This window comes from Somniosus microcephalus, chromosome 11 (genome assembly GCF_052327205.1).
Source record: "Somniosus microcephalus isolate GS21.2 chromosome 11, FLI_Smic_1.0, whole genome shotgun sequence".
In the NCBI taxonomy this organism is placed as follows: domain Eukaryota; kingdom Metazoa; phylum Chordata; class Chondrichthyes; order Squaliformes; family Somniosidae; genus Somniosus; species Somniosus microcephalus.
The window spans coordinates 214772914-214784870 of NC_140997.1; the positions used below are offsets into that span (position 1 = coordinate 214772914).

An 11957-nucleotide genomic window follows, 5' to 3' on the forward strand; every position below is an offset into this window, starting at 1 on the left:
GTGGATGCATTGGTAATAATTTTCCAAAACTCCCTGGACTCAGCAAAGGTCCCGGCAGACTGGAAAACTGCTAATGTAACGCCCTTATTTAAAAAGGGCAGTAGACAGAAGGCTGGAAACTATAGACCGGTTAGCCTAACATCTGTGGTAGGTAAAATTTTGGAGTCCATTATTAAGGAGACAGTAACAGGACATTTGGATAATCATAATTTAATAGGACAAAGTCAGCATGGTTTTATGAAGGGGAAGTCATGTTTGACAAATTTGCTGGAGTTCTTTGAGGAAGTAACATATAGGGTGGATAAAGGGGAACCAGTGGACGTAGTGTATTTAGACTTCCAAAAGGCATTTGACAAGGTGCCACACAAAAGATTATTGCTTAAGATAAAAAATCACGGGATGGGGGTAATATTCTGGCATGGATAGAGGATTGGCTATCTAACAGAAGGCAGAGAGTTGGGATAAATGGTTCATTCTCAGACTGGCAATCAGTAACTAGTGGTGTACCGCCGGGGTCAGTGCTGGGTCCCCAACTCTTTACAATCTATATTAACGATTTGGAGGAGGGGACCGAGTGTAACATATCAAAGTTTGCAGATGATACTAAGATGGGAGGGAAAGTAGTGAGTGAGGAGGACATAAAAAACCTGCAAGGGGACATAGACAGGCTAAGTAAGTGGGCAGAGATTTGGCAGATGGAAAGTGTGAGGTTATGCACTTTGGCAGGAAAAATCGTAGAGCAAGTTATTATCTTAATGGCAAGAAACTGGAAAGTACTGAAGTACAAAGGGATCTGGGGGTCCTGGTGCACGAAACTCAAAAGGTTAGTATGCAGGTGCAGCAAGTGATTAAGAAGGCCAATGGAATGTTGGCTTTCATTGCTAGGGGGATAGAATATAAAAATAGGGAGGTATTGCTTCAGTTGTACAAGGTATTGGTGAGACCGCACCTGGAATACTGCATACAGTTTTGGTGTCCATACTTAAGAAAAGACATACTTGCTCTCAAGTCAGTACAAAGAAGGTTCACTCGGTTAATCCCGGGGATGAGGGGATGGACATATGAGGAGAGGTTGAGTAGATTGGGACTCTACTCATTGGAGTTCAGAAGAATGAGAGGCGATCTTATTGAAACATAAGATTGTGAAGGGGTTGGATCGGGTGGATGCGGGGAGGATGTTCCCGATGATGGGTGAAACTAGAACTAGGGGGCATAGTCTTAGAATAAGGGGCTGCTCTTTCAAAACTGAGATGAGGAGGAACTACTTCACTCAGAGGGTGGTAGGTCCATGGAATATGCTGCCCCAAAAAGCTGTAGAAGCTACATCATTACATAAATTTAAAACAGAAATAGTTTCCTAGAAGTAAAGGGAATTAAGGGTTACGGGGAGCGGGCAGGAATTTGGACATAAGTCTAGGTTCGGATCGGACATGGCCCTGTGGGTAGCGGAGCGGGCCCAGGGGCCGTGTAGCCTGATCCTGCTCCTATTTCGTGTGTCTAATTCTGTTAGATTCAGGAGATGGTTCTGTGATAGTAGATTGGCGGTTAGGATCAGATCAGCCATGATCGTATTGAATGGCGGAGCAGGCTCGAGGGGCCGATTGGCCTACTCCTGCTCCTATTTCTTATGTTCTTATGTTCTTATGTGGCACTATTTTGAAGATGAGCAGGGGAATTATCCCTGGTGTCCTAACCAATATTTATCCCTCAATCAACATCACAAACAGATTATTTAGTCATTATCACATTGCTGTTTGTGAGAGCTTGCTGAGCACAAATTGGCTGCTGCATTTCGTACATTACATCAGTGACTACACTTCAAAAGTACTTCATTGGCTGTAAAGCGCTTTGGGATGTCTGAAGTTGTGAAAAATGCTATATAAAAAAAAAAGCTTGGTCAAAGAGTTAGATTTTAAAAGCCTGGTCAAAGAGTTTGATTTTAAAGAGCGTCTTAAAGGAGGAGAGAGATGTAGAGAGGTGGAGAAGTTCAGAGAAAGAATTCCAGAGCTTAGGGCCTAGACAACTGAAACCACGGCTGTCAATGGTGGAGCAATGAAAATTGGGGATGTGCAAGAGGTCAGAATTGGAAGAGCGCAGATATCTCAGAGGGTTGTAGGGCTGGAGGAGGTTACAGAGAAAGGGAGAATTTTAAAATTGAGGCGATGCCAAACCGGTTGCCAATGTCGGTCATCAAGCACAGGGGTGATGGGTGAACGGGACTTGGTGTGAGTTAGGACACGGGTAGCAGAGTTTTGAAGGAGCTGAAATTTATGAAGCGTATAAGGTGGAAGGCTGTCCAGGAGAGCATTGGAATATTTAAAAAGCCATGGATGAGACAGGCAGCAATAGGGGGTGCAACAACTGACCCCAGTACTCCTGGGTTAGGGAAAGAGAGAATTGGCCAGGGGTGTCGGTCCTGATCAACATCCAGTAACCCTACTAGAAATGCATGTTTTTGGACACTGGACGAAAGGGTTCTGCTGAGACTTCCCCCACAGTTGGATAGCTTTCTGACAATCACCAGCGAGGCTCATACATGAATCATAGCCACCTGATTAGGTCAACCACCACCCATCGAACTGAACTCCAGGGAGGGAGTCAATGCCTTCATAAAAGGGAGGGGAGGGGGGACAAAGGTATCATTGAATCATATGGCACTGAAGGTGTCCATTCGCCCCATCGTGCCTGTGCCAGCTCTTCGAAAGAGCTGTCTAATTAGTTCAACTCCCCTGCTCTTTCCCCCTAACCCTGCAAATATTTTCTTTTCAAGTATATATCCAATTCCCTTCTGAAAGTTCCGATTGAATCACCCTTTGAGGCAGTGCATTCCAGATCACAACAACTCGTTGCGCAAAAGAAATGATCCACATCTCGCTTCTGGTTCTTTTCCCAATTATCTTAAATCAATATCCGCTGGTTACTGACCCTCCTGCCAGTGGAAACATTTTCTCCTTATTTACTCCATCAGAACCCCGTCATAGTTGTGAACACCTCTATTAAATCTCCCCTCGGCCTTCTCTGCTCTAAGGAGAACTACTCCAGCTTCTCTAGTCGCTCCACATGCTTGTCATTTGACACTTAAATTGTGTTTGTGTCGGCTGGGTTCAGATTGAGCCTGCAATAGTTACAGTACCGGAGTGACTATATTTAAAAGTGCCCATCTCACAATGTGTCTGCCTGCCCGTGTGGTCGCTTTTCCTGTATTGCTATCAAACCTGGCTTGTCAAGAAAAAGTGCCAAAAACAATTAATTACATTACTCCTCTGCTTCACTGCTGCTCATAATTAATAGTCCAGTGAATTTAGTCTGTGAGCAACAGAGCCATAAAAATCAGGAAAGTCCCCGGTTCAATTTTGCATCCTGTTACTTAATCTCAGGGTGGCAGCAGGGAAGTGGTGCAGGTCTCAGTGCCGGAGGTCAGGGAAGGGGGAGAAATAAATAACTAATCGGCCAGGGTCCCACTCATGATCACTATGCAAGTCTCTTGCCAGAAGTACACATGCGGACGGGATTGGATTCAGGTGTGATGCCCCAAAGGTCAAAAAGCTGACCAACACTGACGAGGCTCACACATAAAGAATGGCCTTGGTTAGCACAGTGTCAGCTTGTGGCTAAGTGGGTAGCACCCTCACCTCCGAGTCAGAAGGTTGTGGGTTCAAGTCCCACTCCAAAGACTTGAGCACAAAAATCTAGGCCGACACTCCAGTGCAGTGCTGAGGGAGTGCTGCACTGTCAGAGGTGCCGTCTTTCGGATTAGACGTTTAACCGAGACCCCTGTCTGCTCTCTCAGGTGGGCGTAAAAGATCTCATGGCAATATTTCGAAGAAGAGATGGGGAGTTATCCCTGGTGTCCTGGCCAATATTTATCCCTTAATCAACATCACTAAAACAGATTATCTGGTCATTATCACATTGCTGTTTGTGGGAGCTTGCTCTGTGCAAATTGGCTGCCACGTGGTCATGAAAGGTGCTATAAAAATGCAAATCTGTCTGTCTTTTAGCTAGGGCAGTGGTAATCCATGAAACTGTCTCCCAACACGGAGTCAACACTGAAAAGGTGAGCATAAGACAATTGGAGCGAAAAGAAGCATTAACCATCTATGCTAATTATCAAGTCCTAAAAATCAGAATCATGCAACAACTATAGCCTGTTGAAACTGTCTTTGGTTGGTCCTCACATCATGCGCATCAAACCTTTCTCAGCATGTTGCAGCAAAGCCACAGGGAAGAATTTAAGGGCTGAGACACTTATAATCCGCCACACATTCTCCTGCTACGTATGTAATCACCACATTCCTGCTTTGGGGGAGGGGATGGAGGTAGTTGGGATCATGTAACCCAACTCCTAATCTCTACTCCAAAACTACAAATAATAACATCTTTGAGTACCAATTCCCTCACAAATCAAAGCATAAGAATGTGTGTGCAAGAGAGAGAAAAAATGAAAGACATACAGAGAGGGACAGAGGGAAGGAGAGACCGAAAGGCTCCCTCTTTTTCAGTTACTTTTGTCTCTGTACCCCACCGGGTCTCCTAGCACACAATACACCATCAATAATAACTTACATTTTAGGTAGTGCCATTAATACAGTAAAACTTTCCAAAGGCACTTCACAGAGCCATAAACAGGTTTTGAGTACGAGTAGAAGTGGTGTCGACCAAAGGTATCAATGAGGCATGTTTTAAAGGAAGCTGTTTAAAGTGACGAGAGCTGGGCCAAGGTGTGCATCCATGACAGCTGAAAGCTCTGCCACCGAAAGAGGAGTGGATTGAGGAAGGGGGGGGGGGGGGGGGGAAGGAAGCAAAAGAGACCAGGGAAAAAGTGTGGAGGGCATGGGCTGGGATGCCAGACTGGAGGAAAATGCAGAGATAGGGAGGCATGAGGCCTTATGGGAGGGGCGGGGAGGTTTGTAAAGTAAAATGAGAATTTTGAATTCAATGCTTTGGGAAAAAGGGGAGCCAATGGAGGTTGCTGACAAGCGAGACAGAGGAACCAGATAGAATATGGATAGCTGAGCATTGGACAAGTTGGAGTTAACGTAGAATGGAATTCGGAGGGTCTGTTGGGGAAAGCAATTGAAGAAGTTGAGCCTGGAGGTGGCGAAGGCAGTAGTGAGGGATTCAGAGGCAGTGAGCATGCAAGCAGAGGCGGACAATGTTTTTAAGGGGCAAATAGGCGGTCTTGGTGAAGGATAGAAGATGGAGCTTGAGGTTCAGCGCAAGATTGAATGGGATACCAAAGCTCTGCACAAACAGTTGCTGAGGAGGAGCAAAATGTGGAGGAAGGTGGCTGGGCCTGCAATCGATCACCAAGCCATTAGGCAGTGTGCAGGACTAAAGGATAATGCCTCCAGTCAGTTTTGCTTACCTCTCTATCAGAAAGGAATACGCCTTCACTTTGTGCCTCCCCACAGGGATGCAGTGGAGATTTGCAATTCAACAATATGTAGAGGGGACAGGGAGAATTGAAAACATGAATAAATGCCCCACTACGTTACTGATGCTTATAGAGCTTTGCAAGAGGGTGCATGTCATGCTGGAATCCAAAACACTGCAAAAGAGAGGAAGAAGAAAAGGACATTTTTTTCCAACTGTGCTGCATGTACTTACAAGCTGTGGAATGTCTGTATATAGTCTTCTGGTGAAAAGACATTCAACAAACAAATCACCTGCAAAAAAAAAGGCTGATAAAAATCACAGAAGGAATATGAACAGACTTAACATGTTAATATGCTCAGGATTCATTTGTTAAAGCTTGTTGATCTTAACTCACATTTTCCTGTTTGTTGTGTTTGAGCAGTCGCAGTTCCCGGTACGCACGCTTGGCATGAATTAAAGACTGGAAAGGTCGGTGCAATTTCTTCACAGCCACTTTCTCCCCTGTCTTTTGGTCAATAGCTGAACTGTATAAGGAAGAAAGAAAGACAGACTTGCATTTATATAGCGCCTTTCACCACCATTGGATGTCCCAAAGCGCTTTACAGCCAATGAAGTACTTTTTGAAGTGTAGTCACTGTTGTAATGTAGGAAACGAGGCAGCCAATTTGTGCACAGCAAGCTCCCACAAGCAGCAATGTGATAATGACCAGAAAATCTGTTTTAGTGATGTTGATTGAGGGATAACTATTGGCCCAGGACACCGGGGAGAACTCCCCTTCTCTTCTTCAAAATAGTGCCATGGGATTTTTCACATCCACCCGAGAGAGCAGATGGCCCTTGGTTTAATGTCTCATCTGAAAGACGGCACCTCTGACAGTGCAGCACTCCCTCAGTATAGCATGGAAACAAGAAGCAGAATATCAGACTTGCTAACCGACAAGGTGGCACCGTGACAGGAGCTGCAAGACGTTGTGCCATGGAGTGAAAGGACATGACATTGTCCCCATTATTCCTCATGCGCTAAGTTCCTGATCTCAGCTGTGGGGATGTGTGAAGCAGAGGCCAGACATAGTGAGGAAGAAACAGGCAGAATTCTCTAGTTTTTTTTTTTTAAACAGTTGCTTACAGAGTGGTATTAATAGAGGTCCAGGAGTTGTTCACCTGTCACTCGGAATATAAAACCCATGAGAGGTCTGAGGGACAAAATAAATAACATAACAAAGTAAAAAAAAAATTGAAGAATAACCAAAACCAACACTTCCAGTGAAGCTACATTCACTTTGCAAGTGCACAAATTTATATTGTGTGTTTAGATCTGAACAGATGTAATACCTGTAATGCTAATTAGAACTAAAGAACTGATTTTCTGCCACAACATAAAGCACTTGCCAGTTGTTTTGTAAATACTCTGCTGTAAGTGGCACACTGCTGACGCCAAAACAATGTACCTCAGAATGTTAAATGCGGTCTGCTCCTGTGATCATTTCCACGATGAGTGCTCAACCCTGACTGTTAATTGTAGATGCTCCTTCACCACAGGGAGGGAGAGAATGTTCAGACGGAAAGCTGCTCTTGTATACCTCCCGACAGGATGTTAGAGAGCAAGAACAGTACCAGTAGGCCGCAGGTGGCGTGAAATGAGTAGCTGCAGTCGGCTGAAACTATTTTTACAATAATATTTCTTATAAACATGTCAGCTTGGTTCTGTGGTAGTAATCTCACTTCAGAGTCAGGAGGTTGTAGGTTCAAGTCCCTCTCCAGGACTTAAACAGGTAACAACAACAGAAAATGCTGGAAAAACTCAGCAGGCCAGGCAACATCCGTGGAGAGAAATATCGAGTCAATGTTTCAGGTCGAAACCCTTCGTCAGGACTGGCGAAGGGTTTTGACCTGAAACATTGACTTTATTTCTCTCTCCACGGATGTTGCCTGGCCTGCTGAGTTTTTCCAGCATTTTCTGTTGTTGTTTTGAATCTCCAGCATCCGCAGTATTTTGCTATCGTACTTAAACAGGTAATCTAGGTTGACACTTTAGTGCAGTGCTGTATTATCGGAGGTGCTGCCTTTTAGATAAGACATTATTGTTTTTTTATTTGTTTATGGGATGTGGGTGTCACTCGCAAAGCCAGCATTTATTGCCCATCCCTAATTGCCCTCGAGAAGGTGGTGGTGAGCCGCCTTCTCAAACCACTGCAGTCCGTGTGGTGAAGGTACTCCCACAGTGCTGTTAGGTAGGGAGTTCCAGGATTTTGACCCAGCGACGAAGAAGGAATGGTGATATACTTCCAAGTCAGGATGGTGTGTGACTTGGAGGGGAACCAAGGCCTTGACTGCCTGTTCAGGTGATGTAAAAATAAATCCCAGGGCACTATTCAAAGAAGAGATGGAGAGTTCTTCCAGTGTCCTAAACAACATTTATCCCTCAACCAACACTACTGAAAATAGTCATTGCGGAGACCTTCTCATGAGCTATTTGGCTGCTGCATTTGTCAACATAACAACAATCATTTTTTGTTTGTAAAGTGCTTAAAGATGGTCTTGATGCTTGGAAGGTGCTATATAAATGCAAGTTCTTTCTTGTTTATACCTGTTGTTGAGTTGAGTGTCTCATCCACCACATCATATCAAGTTAATCAATTTTTCTCTTCCTCATGTGCTTTCCCCACCCCCTATCTAATTGTTTAGCATAAGAAACACAATCAATATTTCAGAGGAAAAAAAACCCATCTTCCAATCATTCCAAAAAATATCCCCAACTCCCATGCATGGCTCAACACACCCTGTTAGGCCTCATCTTGCTCTCATCCTTCATCGCCCAGCCCCGACTTGACATTTTGAACTAAACAACCACTTTACAACTCCAATGAGCCACTGTGCAACCTCCATCACAGTGCATGTGTATATTACAAGAGTGGCTACATTTCAAAAGTACTTCATTGGCTGTAAAGCACTTTGGGATGTCATGAAAAGTGCTATATAAGTCTTCCTTTTTAAATACAAAGACATGTAATTTTTCACAACCAAATATATTTCAAAGCACTGGAAGGGATCGCAAATGAAGGATAATCACACCGAGTACTGACGTAAACTGAAGCAAGTCAAATACTAGAGAAGACAGATCTTAGAATCATAGAATCATACAGCACAGAAAGAGGCCATTCCTGCCACAGTGCCTGTGCCGGCTCTTTGAAAGGGCTATCCAATTAGTCCCACTCACCTGCTCTTTCCTCGTAGCCCTGCAAATTTCTAGTTTTAAAGCATATATCTAATTAAAAATAAATTGATTTGGAGAGCCATCAAAATGCAAATAATAATGGGATAGCATAAATTATTCCTAATATTCTGTTTAACATTTTTAAGTTATGTCTAATATTTTTATCTGTGATCACCAACATGGGAGATCAACTAGTGCTTAAAAGGTTATCCTGGGCATGGTTGCAGGAGTTGTATTCATGGGCTTATGATCGTGTATGTGGGTATATGCATGTAGTATTGGGGTATTCTTATTCGATATGTCCCGTTGGTTAAGTGATATATTGACCCGGAATTTGTGGTCCAAGTGATGGCAAACTGACAGTGTTCACCATGATTTTGCCTTTGAAACTGACCACAACTTCAGGAATTAGCACATGCACAGCCTAACGTGGAAATCCTGAAGTTGCGGTCTGTCATTCACTGCTCCTCCACAGGCTATGCTGTGCCCTCTGCCCCTCCCCAAGCCCCACCCCCCCCAGGCTCCCCCAGGCTCCCCCACCCCAGCTCCCCCGCCCCCCCCAGCCCCTCTCCCACCCCCCCCAGGCTCCCCGCCCCCACTCACCCGCCCCCTCTCAGATGGACATAAAAGATCCCATGGCACTATTTCGAAGAAGAGCTGAGTTTCCTACATTACAACAGTGACTATACTTCAAAAAGTACTTCATTGGCTGTAAAGCGTTTTGGGACGTCCGGTGGTGTGAAAGGCGCTATAGAAATGCAAGTCTTTCTTTCTTCAATGGCCGTGCTGCTCGCATATCCTGCCTTCTTCCTTGCAAACCCTTACATTTCCTCGGGGATGGAATTAATGTAATTTGCCAGCTCCCTCCTCTCTTTAAAAAAAAAATAATCTACCTCCTCTTCTATAACTAGGTAACATTTCCCATTCAAAAGGTTGACGAGTTGCAAACTCTCAGGTGCTGAGACCCAACTCTAAGTCTTTCTCTCTGAATGGGGTGGGAGGACAGAGATATGCTGCGGCTGACGGACCATCCCTCCCGGTGTTTGTGGGGGAATTGTTTCGACCCCTCCACTCTCAATCTCACGCTTGCATCCGTGTGCCTGCGTGTACAACTCTTCGGTTTTATTATGAATTATTTGCAGTCACACACACACACTTCACCACCCGTTTTATATATAAATATATATATACAGTATTGCTGTCTTATGTCTTCATTTTATTGTTGTCTCCTTTCTAGATCCCAAGGGCACGCTAACTTTCTTAAAATGAATCACCTTCAGCTCGCCAGCACTCAAAATCCGCAGCAGTTCCCAGGTTTAAATCATGTTAATACACAAGGCAAGGTGTTGCTGTTAAGCCAGCGCACTGTGTAACCGCCTCCAGCAATACATTTCCACTCACCACACACTCCCGTACGCCCCTGATCCTATAGGGGTGAGATCGGTGTACCTGACCAGCACTTCCCACCTCGTCTTGTTAATCTCTTGTCTGTGGAAGCCTTTCCTCACCGGGGTCCCCATGTGTCCCCCCCGCGCCGATATTCTCAATGGAAGGGACCCTGAAACAGACAGAGTCAGGCAGCTCGCTCACCGATTTGTGCGGTTTCACCTGGCCAGTTTCTCGCGATTGCGCACTCGAGCTGCAGGTACGTACGTGGCTGGATGAGGGGTGTGTCCCTGAACTGATTGTGCACTTAGGTTTTTTTTTTGCAGCTGGTGCCCAGTCGCTGTTTCATTTCCACAGTCTGCCATTATCACACTTACAATTTTTTTTTTGAAAAGATCCCACATCAAGGAGTTGGATATATTTCTTAAGGCTAAAGGGATATGGAGAGAAGGCAGGGACAGGGTACTGAATTTGGATGATCAGCCATGATCTCATTGAATGGTGGAGCAGGCTCGAGGGGCCGAATGACCTACCCCTGCGCCTATCTTCTATGTTTCTATCTCTTGTGCATACCCTTAACACATTTCATGGTGGGCTGTACTGTGCCCAGCCTGCAACTTGGGAGGTGTTCCTGGCACCTGACCGGCCTAGAGCTCAAGCCCACATTTGTCTCAATGGCCCACGACTGCCCAGCCTCCTCTTAGGGAGATAAGCGAGTCTCTTTTGGGATCAAATTGGCTCCAGAATGAGAAGCCCGCTGATGGGAGCTTGGAAGTGAGTCAATCCTCTATGACAGACTGGGTAATCCAATACCTAAGCCAGTTAGGACTGTAATACTCCAGGTTTCTCTTGGTGGTTGACCAGCCTGGTTTATTGATGGGAACTCGAGGGTTAGATTTGTCTGATGGGACGGACAGTGATTCTTCCCACCCGTCTCCCTATAACCTTGCAAACCAATGACAGGCCAGTCCGAACTGAACTGGCAGCAGGAAGCTTAGCAATGCTGTGTGCTGATAAGAGGCATAGTTTTAACTGGATTAACTCCAGCAGTACCCTTCCATACTCTGAAATGTCCCTCATCCTTACAACCTGTCAACTGGCACCTACGTTTTCTGAAACATGGTAAGTGAGGTGTGCAGCTAAGGGGACAGTGTGGGAACCTCTTACGAGTAAACCAAAACTCTACACAATGGATTTCTCAGTAGTTATTTGGTTTGGAGACTTGCAAGCGTGGTAATGCTGGACTTCTCAGTGCGTCAGACTCCCTGGTGACCAAAAAAAACACATTTTCTCTGCAAATATTTCCAAAGGTTGCTACAGACAGGGATTGTAGCAGTGTGTCCCTAGTAATCTTAATTTCTGATATTTGTTGAATCTGAGCTTACATCAAGCTAAAGAAATGGGATGAAAAGATTGTCTGTTACAGGAAACTCTCTTTTAACCGGCAAAATTCAGGAGTAGGTTCAGGTCAGTTTTCAGGTAAGGTAACCTATTAGTGGCCGTGTACCCGGGGTTCCTGGATCTGTGGCCATGTAACCGGGGTTCCTGCACCTGTGGTCGTGTAACCAGGGTTCCTGCACCTGTGGCCGTGTAACCGGGGTTCCTGCACCTGTGGCCGTGTAACCGGGGTTCCTGCACCTGTGGCCGTGTAACCGGGGTTCCTGCACCTGTGGCCGTGTAACCGGGGTTCCTGCACCTGTGGCCGTGTAACCGGGACTCCTGCACAAGTGCCGTGTAACCGGGCTCCTGCACCTGTGGCCATGTACGGGGCTCTCGTACCTTGGTAAGTATACCTCTCTGTAATCTGGACTTTTTGATCAACCGGCACCACGCCGGTCCCGTCGGTGCCGGGTAAAAAAGAGTTTCCTGTACAATGAGCTTGATGGGCTGGATGACCTTTTGTCATTACTGTATTTATTTTTCTTATGTTCTTAAGATATGTTCTTTTCAGTGAAGAAGATAAAGATGTGATCTGGCC

The 11957-nt window shown here is 45.3% G+C and overlaps 1 protein-coding gene across 1 annotated transcript in view; it reads right to left on the reverse strand.

Annotated features, from left to right (window-relative positions):
* LOC147111226 (mitogen-activated protein kinase 14A) overlaps nucleotides 1-10176 on the reverse strand; it is a 40770-nt gene extending 30594 nt beyond the window's left edge. The window contains exons 1-3 of the mRNA XM_086001909.1: nucleotides 9995-10176; nucleotides 5774-5903; nucleotides 5611-5669 (exon numbers count right to left, since the gene is read on the reverse strand). Of these exons, the coding sequence (XP_085858035.1) occupies nucleotides 5611-5669; nucleotides 5774-5903; nucleotides 9995-10113 (308 nt within the window). The 5' untranslated portion in view covers nucleotides 10114-10176. The remainder of the gene's footprint in view (nucleotides 1-5610; nucleotides 5670-5773; nucleotides 5904-9994) is intronic.
* Between the last annotated feature and the right edge of the window lie 1781 nt (nucleotides 10177-11957).